We start from the raw sequence: 20,297 nt of genomic DNA, 5'->3' as shown, positions 1-20,297 counted from the left end.
ACCGTGGCTGTGTAGCGTCCACAACCAGGTCGTGGTACCAGCCGACACTGGACTGCAGCAGCGTGTCCTCGCCATCTCCACGCTGAGGGCGGGGCGTGCTGGGTGCTTTGGGGGATACAGACAGTCTCCCTCTCTTACAGTATTTATTATATTCCCTAAGGAATGATTGTTATTGCTGTGCTTTTCATGTTCCCCTCTTCTGTATGATAAACCCTTAGGAGCCATATGCTATATTGACCTAGAGGAGGGATGTCTCATTCCTTCCGGGGACCAGGGAGCGCTTAGTGGGTGGGGTGACATTTGACTATTCCATAGGATTTCCACAGGAACACCCACAGGAGTGGAAAAATAGCATGTACGTGGTCCACAAAGAGGAATTTTTAAGGCTTGTTCAAGGATCAACAAATAGTCCATTAAGTGCAAATGTTCAGCCTGTGCTTTTAGTTCCACATGAAGGAATTCTGATTTATTTTACAAGTATATACCAATGATGGTTTTAAAGTTGAGTGACAGGGTCAGAGTTTTTGTTTGAAGATTCCTCAAGCAGTGAGGTAGAGGGAGAGCTGGACTGAAGAAAGGCGGAGGGGGAGGGATGGAAGTGGAGGTCTTTGCTGTAGCCCCGCTGAGAAGTAACCAGAGCCTGGATGGAAGGAGAGGTGGCCGGGAGGATGGAAAGGCAGGAGCAGCAGACTGGCCAGTGGAGGGAGAGAGCGGGGCCAGCCTGCCGACGGGAGCGCCGGGTCTGCAGCAGGGCTCCTTGGCGGTAGAGAAGAGCCAAGTTTCTTCGGCTTTTTCCCTAAAGGCAAGGCTGATCCTAAGTGGTATTTTTCTTAGATAGTTAGCTAAGTGGGGGCACCCGGCAGCCAGGTGGAGGAGAGGGAGGATGGTCTGGAAGATGGTGTTATGCCCGCCTCCAGCATAAAGGGATTGTACTTTTTCTAAATGAGCGCCAGCAAGAAACCAGTTGGAACCTGACAGCCATGACGGTGCGGTACCTGAAAGGACTTAAGCAGACATGACCTGATGCTCACTGTATTATAATTAGCACTGTGGTTTAGGCCCCACCATGGGTTTTTCTGTGGACGCCATGGGTAAGGCCATGCACATGGGGCCACACAGGACTCAGCATTCCAGGGACAAGAGCCGTCAATCAGTCAGGAGACCACCTGTAAGCGAGGGTAGGAGAGAAAGGGGAGACGGAAACTGCAGCGTTCCCTCCCTTGGATCAGCCCGCCTCCCGTTCTTGGAGGTGGACTTTTCCTTTGCTAAATAAATCTCTTGAAATCTCGTACTACACAGCACACCATCTCCCGACTGTAAACCTGTCTCTCAGGAAGATAAGAACCAGGGTCTTTACCTTTTGGGGTACCATTTTGAGTGGGGTTTTGTTTACCTTTGAACCCTCCTGCCTCCTGGCATCCGCTCCTCCTCACTTACTGGTCCCTCTTGTCACAGGTTTCCTGGAGCCCACTGTCCTCACACTGTGCTGGACTCTCCCACTGAGGGACCCACAGTCTCCCCTGTCCCCTAAGAGGTCGCATCCCCCCAAGAAGCCTCTCCTTTCTTCTTCTGCAGGCCATTTTCTCCCCTTCCTTCCCCACCACCACCACCAAGGACTGAAAAAACAAACAAACCAAACCCTTTCCACTTCTTCTGAGTGGAATGTTAATAAAGCAATCCGATTAAAGCAGTTTAAATGGTAGCCAATAACCCTATGACACTTAGCAAAGGATGTGCATTTTAAAAAGAGAATCCTTGTCATTTCAAATGAGTTTCTTATCAGGATCACTTAAAAACAAAATTTAAAAATAAAATCACAAAAGCCTGGCTGACAAAGATGTTTTGAGAGGAAATCCCGTGGTAGACCAGTGAGCCTTGCCTCCGGTAGCAGCTTCCTTAAGATGTCTCTGCTTGTCAGTACTTTCTCTCTAACTCTTAAAGTTATGTTTCCTCAAAAAAATTCTCAAGTCTGTCCACAATGACTTTGCATAGGGCTGGAGGTGGGGAGATGGGTGGGGCTAGGGTGTGAATTATTCCTATAGATGAGAGGTCGGCAGTTGTAAAAGCCAGATCATAAACATTTCAGGCTTTGCTGGCCGAACAGTTTCTGTTGCAGCCCTTCACCTCTGCCTTTGTAGTGCAGAAGCAGTCACAGGCAATAAGTGAGCTAACGGGCATGCCTGTGTTCAGTAACACTTTGCAGAAACAGGTGTTGGGCCAGATCTGGCCTCCAGGCAGCAGTTTGCCCGACTCCTGCTGTGGGACATCATGTGTGAGCCTGGGACTGCCTCTCCTGTTACTGCTTCCCCTGTGGGCTCCTCAGAGCACCGCTTTCCGGTCCAACTCTTCAGGAAGCATATGCCCTTAGAAATACATATCACTGAATCAGCATGAACTCAACACCACCCCTGGAAAACAAGAATTCAGAGTACAGCTCACGTTGAGCTGGAAAAGACAGAAGACCTTAGGGTACTGCCTGGGACTTAGCAGCCAACCAAGACTTAACCACAAAGTCCTCAACACAACCAGTTACTCTTTTTATTTTTTATTTTTGTAATTTAATGGAGGTACTAGGAATTCAACCCTGGGCCTCACGCATGCTAAGCATACACTCTACCACCGAGCTCTACCCACCCCCCTAGTTACTCATCTAAAACCTGTCTAAATGGTATGTCCAGTTAAAACAACCTTTTTCTATTAAAGTAAGTCATAGAATCACGTAAAACTTCCTCTAAAATGTTTTCCTAGAAAAAAGGCACTGGAAGAATCTGGCCCGTTTACATAATCGCTGAATTGGATTTGACTCAGTGGCTCAGATAGTTTATCCCTTATTTTCTTTCTTGCCAGCCTTCCTGTTTACATCTTAGGTCATTTTGCATGCCTTTCTTGGTTGATAGCTCTCTCACGTCTACATTTTGTATGGCTTGAGATTTTCCTACAGACATACACAACCACCTCGAGTTTATCATTCTGGAATTTAGGATAAAGCATTATCGTAGTCCTTGCTGCTCCAAGAGATATGTCCGAGGTGAGCAGCCAGCCAGCTCCTGCTGCAAAATGACCCAAAGGTCTGCCTTCTGTAGCTAGCCCCCAAGCCCAAAGCAGAGCTCCAGACCTCACAGTCTTCTCACTAGGTCGTGGGAACATGGCACGAGTGAAAGCTTCCTGCTTTGGAAAGAGTGTCTGTACTCACCTTGCCTCCATTTGAAATCAGTACCAGGAGGGACGTGTGCAGCTTCTCCTTCTTGCCATCCACATCTCTTGGTTTTTTCTTTTTTTTTTTCCCCCTTGGAAGAACTGAGAATCCCTTGATCCCTTGAGGACACATACAAACCCACCACAGGAGGGGAACACGTGGGCCAATAACTGATTACATTTCTGTGCCCTCAGAGGTGACTCCTTTGCCTCATCTTTCTAAGGGACCAAGAGATTTCTTTAATCTGTATGCATAAAAATCGTCCAAATAATCGCCAACGGAGTGCGTTAAGCCCATTCACATTGTCTGAGGATGATAAATGGGAGGAAACCGGAAATGGGCTCAGAGAGAACAAGGACAATATTATGTCGTCTGCGAAGCCACAGCCTGCGAGCCTCGGTTGACATCAGCTGCTGCTTTTCTCCCAGCTGCATGGCCGCTCCGCGCGCACCAGAGCCTGCTGGGGGTTGGCGAATTTGACTTTCCAGTTTCACTGTTCTCCTCTTCAGTCCTGAGTTAGCCTCTGTGTTGGAAAGCAATGAGTCTAGTGTAGCAGTAGGTCTGTGTTTTAATTTCTGCAGTCAACTCACAGGCTTCCTGCGCCTTTAGGCTGATTTATTGTTGTTCCAATTCCCTTTTTCTGAATGGTTATTTCATTCCCAGCGCTGGCCTCTCTGATGGCCATCTGGTTCTCCTTTGGTCACTCAAACATCTGCCCCAGAGAGCTGGAAAATGAACTTCCTCTGGCAGCCTAAAAATAATCTCAGTGTGACTGAAGCATGAAAGAGAAATCACCACGCTCCCCTGTCCTTAAATACTGACCAGGGGGATGAACAGACACAGCTTCCTGGGGATTTGGAGCTTGGTTGTCTTCTGTCACATCTGCAGATTATTTTTTTTTTAAGTGTTGGGAACCGTAAAAGCATGGCATGAACTGGCTGTAACCAGTCCTCCTGCAGTTTTCCTTGGGATCAAATATGCTTGCTCAATGGAAATAGTTGGAGATAAAAGCCATGCTTTGCATGGTTTGTTTGTAAGGCTTCAGGAGTTAGCTGAGAAGGACAGATGATGCCCCGGAGTTAAACATTGTATTAGTCACAGTGTGTTCAAGGAGGTCTCCTAAATGCTTTGGACAGCATTTATAGGACATTTCCAAGTACCAGGCTTTTCATTTGGACCCAAGGGGCCTGTCTCATGGGTAATGATGGTTTGTTCCCCACCTCCAGAAGACTAAAATTTGCCAGAAGCTAAAACTCAATCCCTATGCTGTTTCTCATCCAAAATTATTTCTAGCCACATTGTCCAGTGCAGTTTTTCAGAGGTTCTGCCGTGAGATAAAATGCCAGCGTAATAATGATATTCAGATAATTAAAATGCCAGCAAATTGAAATCCCCTTGCAAGTCATAATCCAAAGATGTTAACATCTAAAATCATTAACATCCAAACTTAAATTTCCTCGGCCCTTTGAGTTAAAAACCAAAGTACTTAGTGGCCTCCTTTGATCTCTCCAATTTCTTACTTTGTTCCGTCTTAGCAAAGGAGATTCTTGATGCTGGGTGCTGGGGAGAGATGGGTGTATTCAGCGTCTGCAGACTAGGGTGTTTTCTACTGGGACAAATATGGATCTTTTTGCTCCAAGAAAGTTGAATTTGTTCAACAACATGTCTCTGTGTGCTTTACTTTTTTTTTTTTAATGAAATGCTAATAGACAGAGTAAATGGACCCACAGTGGTCTCAAGTCTTTGGCCCCACATCCTTGGCATTTTGAAAAATGAGCCAATCCCTAGCACCTGGACCAGGGAAAATTTTGTTTCCAGGACCTTTTTCAGTGTTGCCAAAGACCACATCAAGAACTTTAAAAAAAAAAAAAAGTCTGAGATTTTATACTACAGTTTCATGGATGCTGGTAGAAGACATGAGATTCCTGGGTCAGCGACAAATGACTTTATTACTCATAGCACAGCACATAGCCTGTGGCATTCTCTAATCCCAGCTGAGGATTCACTCTCAGTCTAGAGGTTCATGTTTGCATAATTTCCAGTCCCCCCTGCCAAGTCCCATGAGAGTGATGCAGAAGGCTCAGGTGGGTGCACACACAGTGGATTTGCGTCATGGCAAACAGGAGCCCTGAGTGTAGGCAACCTGAACCTTTTGTGATGGGATGGAAGCAAACCTGACTGCCCTTTTCTCCAGAAAGAGACATTTTCTTTAGTAAACTGGGCAGTAAACAAACCAGCCCCTTCCTTCTGAGACCATTATCTCTAAACTTTCAAGGCTATTCACCCAACAAACATCCTTGAAAAGAAAGATAATCCAGAGTAAAAACAGCTTATGCCTCTGTCCACAAGCTACACAGAAATGGGAGAGCCTCAAGGAGAACGGCCTCCCAAAGCTATAGCAGAGACTTAGTAACAGTTAGTAAAGGAGAGCTGAGGATGTCCATCAGTCAATGGCCATTGTTTGGAGTCTATGAACAGGAACTTAAACCCACTGGCAGCAACCTAGCTCCCAGTCTGGGTGTGGGAAATCAACCTGGTCCTACTTAAAGTGCTTTTCATTTATATTCAGAAGCTTCTTGATTTGCATTTGCACTTTGAGTTGAAAGCCTCCTCCTCCTTGATGGACTGCGCTGGGTGTGGACTGTGCCTCTGACGGGGCTTCCAGTTCCCAGGAGCAGGCATTTTCAGTCGTGGGCCACCTCTTCCATCTCCATGCCTCTTGGCATAGACGTGCTTAGCCTGGAGGAAGCTGCATCTCTCCTCCCGCATGTATTCAGTTGGAAAAACACCCTCTGCAGATTCATGAACCAGACCGGCTGTTGGCGATTCTGAAGCTTATGTCCGTAATGAGCTGGTAAGGGCTAATGCCTCTGCCACCTGCTTCTCGAGATTTGTCTTTCCCTGAGTTTTGAATATTCCAGGAGTAGCACTGCCTTCGGCTACGTTTATTGTTGATCTTTTGGAGGAGGCAGTAATTGGCTATGCCTCCAGTGCTTCATATCTGTCTTCTTTTGGACTCACTGAAGTTTCTCTTTAACTTTTCTTCTTTCAGTGAAAGACTGCTTTCTTTTTTCATGGCCTGGCTTGCTAAATCTGTGTGCCTTTTTTTTTTTTTTTTTTTTACTCTTCTCCTGTTCCTTTGTTCTCTGACTCAGGGTTTGTTTTTTGGTTTTTTTTTTTTTTTTCCTAAAGTACAATTCTAGATTCTGTCATGTGGGGCCCATCACTGTGAAAGAGCTGGAATCCGAGAGGCCTCTGTTTACTAATGCCGCTATTGTTCTGCTGCACCTTGACCGCCACCACCTCAGAGCTGGCTAATTCCACCCAGGAAATGTCCTCCCACCAGAACAGCGTCAAGTTCTGGCTTATTACCGTCCGGCCCGGCTCCCCTCTGGGATGTCTGTTTGCTTTCATATAGTCCTAATTTCATTTATCTCCCAGGCCACTCTTGCTGGGGCAAACAACAACAACAAAAATCTTTTGCCCTTTAAAATTTACCCAGGAATTTGTTCACTCTCCCTGATCTTCCTCACCCCTCACCCTTGAATGTGTCCAGACTCCAGACTTCCTGAGTCCTGTTGGTATAGCTGTTCCAAAGCCTCTTGCTCAGGCCCTGCATCTGCACTTTATAAATCACATCTCTTATTGTTTTCCGGTCCTGGGATCCCCATGGTGGGGGGGGGGTGTCGCTGCATTCTGTTCTCTGTGGTTTTGCCTCTCTTCCTCAGTTAGATTTCCTTAGGTCCCAGTCACTCCCTCAAATCTAGGAATAACTGTACCTCCCACTTTTGTGATGCCCAGTTGAAGAGTCATCGTTAGGAGCTGGCACGTGTTTTTCCCTTACCCATCATGCTGTCCTGGACTCCACCGTCTCATCTCCCCTTGATGTCTGTCCAGTCTGTCGGCTAACATCTCATCCTTTCTTACAAGGAAGTGGCTCTCTCCCTCTCGATAATAATCACGTATTCTTTTTTTTTTTCTTCCATTGCTCCTGTTCTAAGACCAGAGTGTGTTCTCAAATCCTTTGTGGTGTCCTGTGCAAACCTGATTTCTGAAACCGAAGTCCCCCAGGCACATGCCTTCAAAACTGCCTTCTTAGCTGTTAGGTGTGCAGTAATTTCATGGAGCTTTTTTCTCATCTTGAATCCAAGAAAGTGGCATATTCTCCTTGGGTGCCCATTTGTTTGGTTTTATTCATTCATGAAGACCGCTGCCTTTAAATGTACCTCTCTATAGTCTAGAGCTGTAATCATGGTCGATGTAACCATCAAACCCAGAAGTATCCTGAGACCTGGGGGGAGAAAGCTTGAGGGGTTTTTAAAATTTTCAGCTAAACCTTCACTACGCCCCTGTGATACACCTGAGGTGCTCTACTCATACTCTGCAGTGCATTCTTATTTAATCCTCATGATAATCCTACAAGGTAATTACAAGGTAATTTTAACCCTTTAAAAATAAATACTATCATCCCTATTTTACATAATCAAAGAACTGCCTCTGATATCAGTGCTCTGTTAATATGTTACAGGCACAGTACATGTCACTACCTGTGGAACATGTAAATTGCACTATACTTTGCATTACACTTCATGTGCTAATAGTTCATACAGAGAGTGTGACAGAGGTTTTCTGCAGTTGCTGGCTAAAATACCTGTATTCTGAATGGACAGCAGCCTGATGATAACAATGCTCCCATATTCTTTGGCTGATGGATGACTTTGGTGCAGCTGGGAGCCTCCATTCTCCCATTCTGCATTTCTGGAGTAAGCTCTGAAGAGCAAGGAGAAGTGTAGAAATTCCAGCTCAGTCCTGTGTCTCCTTTGGAGACTGGCTCTGTTAGGACAAGAACAGTGATGAATTACAAAGATCCTATTCGACTTAGCTGCCCAGGCTTTATTAATTCTCAGAAGTTTGTCTAGGTCACTCCTGACACTGGAAATCTCCCTCAGATCACATCCACTGTTAACCTATGTCAATCACTTCCAACTGTGTGGGCCATTTCTTATCCCACTGCTTCAGCCTTTACCGTCATTTCCAGAGAATCCTCTCTCTCCTGAGCCTTGTGGGAGTTCTGTGTGCAAACCTAGTTGCTTTTGCGTTTTCTCCAACACCAGTTTAGGATTCAACTTTCTCAAGTCATATCTGTTACCATATGTTTTTTTACTGGTTTTCAGAATTTTGTTGATCTGTCTTCTGTTCTTTTTGTCTTTGTGGGACTATGTCTTTCATTTAAAAAAAAAATCTCTTCCTCATTGTTTTAGTGTGGTTTCAAGAGGGAAATCTGCCATCTCTAATCAGAAGCCTATATTGTTTAATGCTTACTTCAAGTCCCGTTCTTCAGGTGGCAACAGTGAAGCTCAAAGAGGTTGACTAAAGTGTCTAAATTGCTAATAAATAGTACAGCCAGGACTTGTGCCCAGACAGCTGGATTCTTGACCATGCTGCCCTACCACCTCCCTGTAAAACCAGAAGCTAGAGTTTCTTCTCCACTGAGAGACAATCTCCTAGGTTACAGGTATGGGAAACTGTGCAAAGAGAGGCTCTAACTAGGAAATTGGCAAATTATATTAGATTCCATTAATATAATGACATTGTTATATGATACGTGAATGAGAAACTGCTGATAAATAATAGATTGTATCAACTGGTTCTCTGAGCCAAATGCCTTCCAGAACTTTTTGAACGTTTCATTTGAGAATAACTAAAATGGCATCATTTCCAGAACAGTTTGATTTGTTCTGTGCATCTGGGGGGAAAAAAAGTACAGCCAAGGGACTTTCTTAGAGTGTGGACATTTTCAGGCAATAGTCATAAGACTAAAGAGAGGTTCATTGTTATCAAAATTGTACTTTGTGTGTTGCTACTTCCTGAAATATCTGGAACTAATGTATCTAAGCAACCTACTTCCTGTTCATTGAGTTACAAGCTACCTAAAACCATAACAGACTGGGTTTTGTTTTGTTTTGTTTTGTTATAAGAGGAAATGGTTTCATTTAAATCCAGAACCTTATGCTAACAGGGGGTTGTGAAATAAGATTTCACCTCTGCCTTGAGCTCATCCGTGTGTCTTCTGCAACCCTATGAGATATCTCTGGGTCATTCTGATTGATTTTAGCTTTTAGCTACAGGCTTTCAGTAGTTATATAATATACACCATGTTTAGCATAAAATTTCTTTTGGTATTTTATAGATCATAGAATCCAAATCTCACTTCATTCTTTGGTACATTTAAGGATTTAAAAAAAAGAAAACCCTGTTTCTTAAGGCTGTGGTTCTTTCCTCTAAACCACCTCCTTCAGATTCTGAAAAGCAAGAAGAGTTCACAGCATTTGTGTTTGCATCATAAACATTTTCAGATTCGACCTAGTGCGTGTAAAGCTACACCACTCGTTTTGTACTCTCGTCACATACAATCTACCCTAGATCCTGGATGTGTGTTCTAAACAAGGGTGTTACTTTAGGGTCTCAGTCTTATTTCCTCATCTGTCATGTTTGCTGTGAAAATTAAATGCAAAAAATTTGAGGTGAAAAACTCTGTGGCACAGTATTGATCATCCGGAGTATTAACTTAATTGAAAAGCATCTTCGGTTGGAGGAGGGAAATATCATGGTAATACATGGAGCTGGGAATCCAGAGACTGCATGTGAAGTCGCAGCCTTGCCTGTCATGAGTTGAGCAGCCTCGGGCAGGTCCCTTTCCTTCTGTGAGTCTTCTGAGAGTGTATGCAAGTCTGGGGCTGTGCTGGAAAACTGGAGTGGGGAGGGGGAGGAGGAAACCTCGTAGGTCCAGAAACAGTTGGTTGGGATTGTCTCCCTCCCTTGGTGTGAGCTTCTCAGTCAGCCTTTCTGATGGTTTGAGACTCAGCCACTGTGTAATAAGCCACCCACGTCATGGGCACCGGGGGAGGCAATGGCTTGCAAACCGAGGAATACCCTTCTCTGGGAGCCTGGGTCAGGTAGTGTAACCAGCAAGAACCAGGAATGTAACTCCGTCTCCAGTAATGACTGTTTACCGTCTGGAGACAGATTCTTTCCATAAAGGTTTCAAGCCAAGCGGAGGGAAGGCCCTGAGGCTTCTCCCTGGATGGGTTCTACTTGCATGTCTCCTTCTGTGCCCGATCCCTGGCGCGTCTCCAAGAGGCTTCTTTGCGCTGTGTATGAGGTGATGTCCCAATTTGGTGTCGAGAAAGATGTCCTTCTAGAGACTCTCTAAAATCACGCTCAGGGTTCTGTTCTTGCCTTTAATTCCTAACTTAAACCTGGAGACCTGCCAATCCCTGACATTGTGGTAGGAATTCACCAAATTTATCTTGGTTTTATATATCAAGATTAATTTGTTTTCCCAATGCCTCTTCCTCAACTTGCCTACATCTGCTCATTTCTCAGACCTTTTCTTTTATTCCTTCCGTCTCATCCAGAAAGATACTTGAACTTAAGGGGAATGGGGGAAATCTTCGAAATCTTTTACGTTACATGTAAGATTTAGGTGTAAACAGTTACCTCTTTTAAAAGCTGGGAGATTACTCTTCTGCTTGCTTTATACATTTTCATAAACTGAATTTGATATATAATGTATAATTTTTATTATCTGTTAAAATTCAGGGTTTTTTTTTTTTTACATTATAAGTACATGACTTTCCAATGGCTGCTACGTGATAAAGGAAATCTTCTGTGTCTTTTTAACGTAATACATGTTCCTTAGTATGAATCTTGTCTATTTTAATTAATATGACTTTTTTAATCTAGAGTCTCAAGAAAAATGCAAATGAGAAGGCTTATTTGTTTGATGTATCTCCTAAGTTTTGTGCATGTAAATTTACTCCCCAGATATTTATATAAACATTCTTAGGTGCTTGCATCTCTTTCTTCTCTCTAATAAGCATAGCTCTTCTTAGCATGTTGGGCTTCTCAGATGGAGGGTCTTGGGGTCAGTCTTTCTACATCACCTCTTGGGGTCTGATAATGTAGACACACAGCTTACAGATGTGTAGGCTGACTATGTAGATGCCTCTGTGTGTCCTGGGTGGTGCTTGATTCTGGAAGGTGTTTAATCAGTACTCAGGTGTGTTAAAAACAAAATTCAACTGAGTAAATTTGAAGATCTAATTGGCTTTATTCAGGGATTCAAGCATTAGGCAGCATCTTGTCTAGAAAGTAGAAAGGCACTCCAAGGAGTTGTACAAAATGGAAGGTTTTATAGGAAGAAAGAGGGTGGGACAAGGAAGTTACAAGAATAGATCTGTTTGCAGGTAGAGAGACCCCTAAATTAGGGAGCCCATAAAAGTGTGAGTCCTTGCCACTGGCTGTGAAGGAATTTGCAGCAGAGGCAGAGGGACAAAGGGCATGGTTTTTTTATTGCTCAGAAGAGGAAAAGGAAAGAAAGGGGCTTGAGGGGGAGCTGTCAGCCAAGATGGCTGGTAGAGGCAGCTCCAGCCCTGGGCAGGTCATGTGGACTTCTATGGCAAGCTTCCAGCATCATATCCTCATTCCAGGTGTGTTGGAGCCAATTGCCTTTCTTTTCCGTCCTTATGTGGACTTTTCTGACTGTTGTCATGGCAATCAGCTGTCAGGGTGCTGGTGGGTGTGTCACTTAGCATGCTAATATATTACAATGACTGTATAATGAGGCTTAGGGTCCACTGGAAGTCAAATCCTCCACCATCTTGGGCTTCTCGCAGGTTCTAATCAGTTCTTGTTTCTTCTCTTTGCAGCTGCCCCCTGAGACTTAGATAAGAGAAATTGGTTTCTATTTGAGGGAGGGGCAGGGGTATGATCCTGGGGGCAACAGTCTTGAAAACAAAAAGGAAAGCTGCTTTTAATCAGAATACCCGCAATCTAGTGGACGCAGTGTCTCCCAGAAAAAAGCCATCTAAGGCCTGGGAGATTTCAGCTTTTCCATAAACAAGAGGCAGGGAGGGGTTGGGGGACCTTAGTTCTTGCGGAGGAACTGAGGATATAGTTGTATATATTCCTTGAGAAACAACCGGGACCCTGCCCCAAGGCTGCACTATTGTTTCTTGATTGCTCCTCCCATTCCCTCCTTTCCCTGATTAGCAACTGTCTGAATCTGTCCTTTGGAATGCAGGGGAGCTCCAGGAGACTGAATGAAGTCTATTTCCTACAAACCAGAAATGGGAGACCCAGAAAGATTCATAACAGGGAGGACCCCACAGGGTCTTGCTTGATATCAGATTATTTCAGACAAGGTTACTGTCCCTTAGAGAAAAACAGGGGATTTGAGGCATATTACCTCACTGACAAGGAGATTCCAAATCGACCGGTTTAAAATTCTACTCCTAGGAGAGTCTGAAACTGCACTTACTTTAGGTATTAAGTCTTAGTGGAGCTTAGCACAAGTGACTCCATTTTGGACTTGCTGTTTCTTTTTAACAGGAGCATAACACATGGAATATCTAGTTGACCCAGGAGTGTGGTTATTCGGTTACATGTAGCTCATGTAGTTATTTGGTTGTAGTTAAAAATCAAAGCTTTACTGTATTTTAAGAATCTTAGATTTGAATTTAGATTTCTGGTTATAATATTGCTGCAGCTTGCACTGTAGGGAAAAGCACTGAACTCTAGCTGTGGCTTTGTGACCACCTGGGTGACCTTGACCCACTTGCTCTCTCAAGAGACAAAACAGCCCCTGGGGCCCTTTGCAGTTTGAAACCTCCCTGGTCCTGTGCTGCATGGTGAGATGCTGGTCAGATGGGTGCTGAGGAGGAACTTGTCAACATGAGGCTATGTGGTTCCAGGTTATCTGAAGGGCTCTGCTTTGATCCGATGAGCCTTTTTTCTCATGTGACACTTATACTGCTGTACCTTGAGCCTTGAGGATGGCATCAGTGATCACAGCCAGCCTCTCCCATCAGCTCTGGGCTCTCTCTGCATTTCAGATGCCTGGGACGGAGGAGCCCCAGGATGCATGTGGCCCCGAGGAATCCAAGGGGAACTTGGAAAGTCCCAAGCAGGGCAGCAGTAAAATGAAGCTCAAGAGTCGTCTTTCAGGTAAGTGGACTCTGCCTAATACGCCTGCCTGAAAATGAGCATCCAGCCTCAGGATTGGGAAGATTAAGTCATTAGCAGGATGAGCTCTTTTTTTTTTTTTTTTTCTTAAAACCTCAAAATTGTTCTCTCTTTTGATGGTACATGCCCCGGGCATAACAACTGCCTTCAGCCTGGCTGCCCACATGAGTATTTTCATCTGAGTCATAAAGAAGTGATGTCAACATCTCTGTTTGTCTCTGCTTAAACTTAAATCTCCTGTTGTGTTTGATTCATTTACTTCAACAGGACTTAAGGTGACCCTTTCATGGTAAGATATTCCTGGCGGCCTGTCGTCCCAGCAAGCATACCTCTCCCCTAAACCCTTGGTGGTCCATCAGAACATGGGGCAAATAGCTATTTATTTACATCACATCTGCATCTCAACTAAACAGGAGGGGAAATGAGATGGAATTGGGGTGGAGTTTATCTTTTGCAATAAATAGATTTGACATTTCCTGGGTGTATCCTCAGAGCAGCTGGCCTTCGCCCTGAGAGAGTCGGAGGCTGTGTGTGGGGACCCATTGTGACTTTCATGGGTCTGAGGCACTTTTTCCTAGACAGGCTCTTTCGACTGGGAAAAAGGAAAAAAAGAAAACTAAAAATTATATTTTATAGTTGCATTGCTATAAAGATACAAGCTGGATTAATTATGATCTATTCATTACTATTATGTTCATTTTTTTCTTCTGAATTAAAAAAAAATTTAAGTATTTCTGTGGGCCCTGAAAAGTGGCAGGGGCCCTCAGCACTGTGTCTGCTGGTCTCATGGAGACATCAGCCCTGGTTCCCACCCAGGAAAGACCTCTGGCCTAGCAGGAAAAGCAGAATCCAGTTTACTCTTCAGCCCTTGGGCTGGTTATTTAACCTTCCTAAACTTCTACTCCCTCACCTAAAAAAGGAGCTATGACAGTCCTGACTTTGAAAGGCTGAGCAGATTAAAACAAACAAAAAACACATGGAAAAGCACCTAGTGCAAAGCATGGTGTTACCACCCCCCAAAATGTCAGTTGTATCTTCCTGCCGCCCAAATCATTGGAGGGGTGATGTCTGTGGCTGCCAGCCAAGAGCACCCCCGCCCACATTGCCTGCCCCTCTGCTATTCTCAGGTAAGGTGGCAAGTTTAGGACCATAGCATACATCCACTTTAAAAAACAAAAACAAAGACAAAAACAAAAAACCCTGGGTAACAAAATGAACGGCTTTGTGTTCGTAACTCAGACTAATTAGGTAGTGTCTGAGTGTTAGGATGTGTGTTTGCCATGAAAAGCAACGTGACAATCAGAAGCTACTTAAGTCTTGCAGGGGGGCTCATGCTAATGGTCCTCCCATGGAGATAATGACCAACTCCCCTTTAGCCCGGAGGTACGACTAAGAGAAATGCATCTAAACCCTGTGTGTGTTTGGGGTGGGGTCGCGGGGGGGGGGGGGGAGGGGAGGAGATCTTTAGGTCAGCTGTCTGATTGGCACCTTATAGACTGTTCCCAGGGGAGGGTCATAGAGCTCTGGGGAAGTACAGGGACCTTTGAAACCAGTGCTATCACATTCCTCATTTTATGAGTGAGAACAGAGAAGTTAAGGGGATCCCAAAGGTCACTCATTCAGTCAGCAAAAAGAACTGCCTTCCAAGCAGAATTCTTCCTGCCTACCCCTTAGTTTCCTGTGGATCTTAGAGGGAATCCCATTCCCCAGTGTGGGGCTTTACAGATATAGACGTGGGGAGGGGGACATTACTGACAACTTCCCAGGTCCATGATTCTCTGTGTTCATACTATTAGTTTTGAACATGCAGGACATTCAGCTCGGTAGTAAATCCAGAACTGACTACTCTTTGCCACAAATGGATGCCACCCTCTATTCCTATATTTTCCCCAGATATCCAATGCCATAACAAGGACATACAGCAGAAGAAGCACATGCATGAAGTCAGAAAGAACCGTGTTCAATTCCTAACTCTGCCACTACTGGTTGTGTGACCTGGGACATCTGACTTGACTTCTCTGGGTCTCTGTTTTTTTCATCTGTAAGATGAGGCTTATAATGTAACTTTATTCTGCAAATCAATGTGGGTGCCTTCTAAGTGCCGGCACTTGTTGAAAGATCCAGTTGAGAGAATGCACATGGCGCAACCATTCCAAAATGTGGCAGCAAGGGGCCCTCACGACGTAGTGGCTGCCACCGTCGTTACCACTGTCATCGTTAATATCACGCTTATCATTGTCATTTCCATTTTCATTATCATTGTTCTCTTTCCCTCTCAAGAGGGGAAGATGTTTGAATGGGTTCAGATAGGAAGATTCTCAAGAACTTGTACGTGATAATAAGACACGCTTAAGAGGTACAGAGTTTGGAAGTCTCTCTGGGTCGTGGTGCTGGGGAAAGCCATCCAGAGGATGCAGGGTAAAGGAAGGCCAGTATGTTGACAGGACTTGGTGGAACACCTGAGGCGGAAAACAGTGGTCTAGACTTGGGATAAAATGCATGAGAAAGATTTAGGGACAATGGGAAAAGAATTGGTTAGAGAAGTTTTTGGCAACTGTTTTTCCTCCTCGTCTATTTGAAAGATCCAGTAATCTAATAGTAGCAATGATTCAACCCAGCAGAGAGATTAGGGGGAAGGAGACTTGGCATGGGAGGTGATGGTGCGGGCGAAGTTGGGTAAAACGTCAAGAGATATTTATATGCTCCCCAGTTTTGGAAAGGATGCTGATGGAGGACAGAACCTCTCCTTTGAGAATCAGCAGGCTAAAGCAATGAATTCATGCAGCAGAGTAGTGGGAGATAAGACTGGAAAAGTAATTTGGAGGCACGTTAAACAGGCTTAAGGAATTGGTTCTTCATTCAGTGCTGTGAAATATGTTCAGTCTAAAGACATTTGAATATAGGAGATTTTAATGTGATCAGCTCCTAATTTCTCTGTCCTGTAAACTTGGGTATCTATTTCATATTTTCTTAAAGTGAGTCACTCTGGTATTCACATATCAGCATATTATCTACAGACACTACTGTATGTGGTTTCTCTTCTGTTGATGGCAAGTGCTTCCCTGTCAGCTCAAAAGGAATTTTCTTCTAATAAATCTTTTTCAGATGAGTAAGCATGCCAAGATAGATCAACTGGTTGTGAATTATTAAGTCATGAATTATTATGGAGGTTCTGTAAAGAGGTTCCAGCCATTTCCACTCAGGTTTTGCCCAGTCTGGCCCCAAAATGACTAAAGTGATTTCATGGAACATTTTTCCTAACATTCTAACCAGTTTTCTTTACTTCATATCTCCTATTTTGCCAGCAAGTTTCCCTTTTAATTTTGGTATTTTTGATTTATCCATGTTAATGCTTTAGGTTTGTGATCTTTTTAAATGAAAGTTTTTCTTTGATTGCAAAGGAATTTCAAGTGTTTGAAAACCTGCAATTTGTATCACAAATATAAGTAATTTTTGAGAAACCAAACCTTTAGTGATGTCCCTTGTAATATAACTGTATCAGCGCTACTCTAACTTTCCATCATTATTAAAAGCTCATCAATAGATCGTTTTTAAAAGAGTACAAAATCATCTTGTTTTATTCCATGAAAAACTGCCTGAGAAATTTTTAGATAAATTGAAATTTTAGGTCATCAAATGAAACATTACATAGTCTAGGATATTTTGACAGTTCAAAGAATCTATATGTAGCTTTATACACAAACGTGTATATATACGTGCATATACACATATATGGTGTATAATGTAAACGTTGTAATGTAATTATAGTTATGTTCAATGTAATTGATCCATCATTTAAGATTAAAGTCCCTTAAACCCTCGTACACTATTGGTGGGAATGTAAATTGGTGCCACCACTGTAGAAAACAGTATGGAGGTTTCTCAAAAAATTAAAAATAGGGCAACTAGAGGAGAAATTATATACAGTATGGTAACAAAATGAAGGTTTGCTGACTTCTTTTCAGAAAAATGTAAGCAAGAAGGCAATATATAACATTTTAAAGGGCTAAAAAATGAATGATCTAGAATCCTATGCCCAATGAGAGTATTTTGTGAAAATGGAATAAAATACTTTCAGATTAAAAAAAAATTAAAAATAGGATTACGACATGACCCAGCAATTCCACTCTCCCACTCCTAGGTATACATCTGAAAAAAAAAACCCCAAAAACTCTAATTCAAAAGGATAAATGCACCCCAAAGTTCTTAGCAACATTATTTACAATTGCCAAGATATGGAAGCAACCTAAGTGTCCATCAACAGATGAACTGATAAAGAATATAGGAGTTAAGGGATTAAGGGGTACAAACTATTAGGTGTAAGTAAGCTACAAGGATATATTATGCAACACGGGTAATACAGCAAATATTTCATAATAACTATAAATGGAGTAAACTTTAAAAATTGTGAATCACACAACTGACTGCTAAACAACCATCGATAAAGAAAGACTGGAACCTACCAAAAAAGACCTTCAACTGGAAACCTAAAGAGGGAACTACAGCGAGATGGTAGGAGGGGTGTGCTTGTGATATAATAGAGCCTCACACCCCTTGGATAGGCAACCCACACACTGGAGAATAATTAAGTGGCAGAGGCGTGAGAGTTCTGAGCCCCGCGTCCGGCTGCCCAGCCCGAGGTTCCAGCATCAGGAGAAAGAACCCCAAGCGCATTTGGTTTTAAAGGCCAGCAGAGCTTAACTGCAATAGTAAAATCATCTGTACCCACAATAAGCAGTTAAAGGATACACAAAATAATTAGATGTAAAATATGTTATCAAAACCAGTAAGCGTGAGGGGAGAATACAAATGCAGGGTGTCTAAAATGCATTTGAAATTAAGAGATCAGCAACTTAAAACAATCCTGTGTGTGTGTGTGTGTGTGTGTGTGTGTGTGTGTGTGTGTGTAGTCATACATGTATATAGATTGCTATACCAAAACCTCATGGTAACCACAAACCAAAAGTCGACAATAGATGTACACACACAAAAAAGAGAAAGGAATCCAAACATAATGCTAAAGATAGTCATCACATCACAAGAGAAGAGAACAAAAAGAAGAAAGGGAAAAAAAGACCTAAAAATTGTGAATCACTATATTGTACAGCTGTAACTTATATGATATATCAGCTATATGTCAACAAAAAATAAATAAATTTTAAAAGATTAAATTCCCTCAAATTATTTAATTTTAAAATAGTGTATCAAAAACTAGGTATTGATAAAGATCCCTTTAAAAATCTTTACTGTAATAGTTTAAGACACAAGAGTACTAACTGTAAAGGGAGAGTGTGATATATTCCACATTAGAATTATGAGCTTCTGTTCATCAAAAGATACCACTGAGAGAGTGAGAAGTCAAGTCACAGACATGGAGAAGATATTTGCAGTACATAGATGCCATGAAGGACTCACATCCAAAATATATTAACAATTTTTAAAAAAACTGTAAATTAACAGAGAGAACCCAGTAAAGGAAATGAGCAAAAGGCTTGAACAGCCTCTTTACAACTTTACAAAAGAAAAACAGCCCTGAATATTTGAGAAGAAGCTCAATCTCATTAGTCATCAGTGAGACACAGTGAAATACCAATATATATCCGCCAGAATGGCTATAATTAAAAAGACTGATACTGCCAAGCATAACAAGGAAGCAATAAAACTAGCACTCACGCACCCTGGTGATACCACGTGGTGATGGTGAACACATACCTGGAACCCAGCCCCTCCCCTCCTAGGTACATGCAGTAGATACGACATGCACAGGATGTCCAATAACAGTATAGATCAGGGGTCAGCAAACCACTGCCCACAGCTGTATTTGTATGGCCCACAGATAGAAAGGCTTTCTACCTTTCTAGTGCATTATAAAAAAAATTGTTTGAAGAATGTGTGGCTGAGACATTTGTAACCCATAGAAGCCTAAAACATTTACTATCTGGCCTTTACAGAAAAACGTTTGCAGACCCTTATTCTAGATCTAAAGTTGGAAACAAATCAGTTGTCCCTCAGGCATAGAATGTATAAATAAGTTGTTATGTGTTTACACAATAAAATAGTATGCAGAAATGGCATGAACAAACTACGGGCTTGCAATAGCATGGCAGAATTTCACTCACAAAACTAAGAACAAGGAGCCAGATACAAAAACCGAACTTACTGCGTGCGTTCACTTGTTTGAAAATAGGCAAAAGTAATCAGTGATGTCAGGTAATGGTTAACCTTGGGTAGGGGGGTGGTTAATGGCATAAAAGGGGATTTGGGGACCTGGTGCGATTCTGTTTCTTAGTCTGGATGTTGGTTATTGGCATGTTCACTTGGTGGAATTTCATGGAACTGAATGGACCCTTAATGATTTGTGCACATTTCTGTAAGTTGTTATACTTTAAAAGTTTACTGAAAAAGTCATTACTACACATGAAAAAAAGCAGCTTCCCCAACAATGGAACAGTACCACCCACAGAGTGACAGTCCTCCATCACTAGAAAGGCATCTGCTGAACGCATTCGCAGCACTGTTGTTTACTACCTTATCAACCACAGCTCCATCTTACTTGGATGAAACATAAACATTGCCCTTTATCCAAGCTGGTCACTTCAAAAATGAGCGCTTTCTTCGTAGTCTGGCACTATGGCCTCAACACACATCTAGCTTATGCAGAGCTGGATGGTAGACCGCAGTGAGCTGGGTGCTGTGAAAGCACTGGACACCGGGCCTTCTGAGAGACCGTGAATGTGGGTGTAAAGGCACTGAGATGACACCTGTGTATGCTCTTTAGATTCTTTCCATTCTGTATCCAGTCATGTTTTCCCTCTGTTGTTTCAAGGGGGTGTACACCGTCTAGAGTCTGTTGAAGAATACAATGAGCTGATGGTGCGGAACGGGGACCCCCGGGCCAGGATGCTGGAGGTGTCCCGAGACGGCCGGAAGCACTCCCTTCCCCAGCTGCTGGACTCCACGAGCACAGCACAGGTAGGCAGGGCCGTGGGGCTCCCTGCTTTTTTTTCCAGGCTCAGTTACTTGGTTAGGGACGAAGAGCATGTTTCCAGCCCTGGGTCCCTAGGTTTTCTTTGAT

At 43.2% G+C, this 20,297-nt stretch overlaps 1 protein-coding gene across 5 annotated transcripts in view; it reads left to right on the top strand.

The window, feature by feature from the left end:
- The window catches only part of PDZD2 (PDZ domain containing 2), a 396,035-nt gene that overhangs the window by 330,125 nt on the left and 45,613 nt on the right, over window positions 1-20,297 (top strand). For all 5 annotated transcript variants that reach the window (XM_072958814.1, XM_031676863.2, XM_015235444.3 and 2 more), the window contains 2 exons: window positions 13,093-13,204; window positions 20,049-20,194. In XM_072958814.1, the coding sequence (XP_072814915.1) occupies window positions 13,093-13,204; window positions 20,049-20,194 (258 nt within the window). The remainder of the gene's footprint in view (window positions 1-13,092; window positions 13,205-20,048; window positions 20,195-20,297) is intronic.

This window comes from Vicugna pacos, chromosome 3 (assembly GCF_048564905.1).
Source record: "Vicugna pacos chromosome 3, VicPac4, whole genome shotgun sequence".
Taxonomy (NCBI): domain Eukaryota; kingdom Metazoa; phylum Chordata; class Mammalia; order Artiodactyla; family Camelidae; genus Vicugna; species Vicugna pacos.
This window is presented reverse-complemented; position numbering and strand designations above follow the sequence as displayed.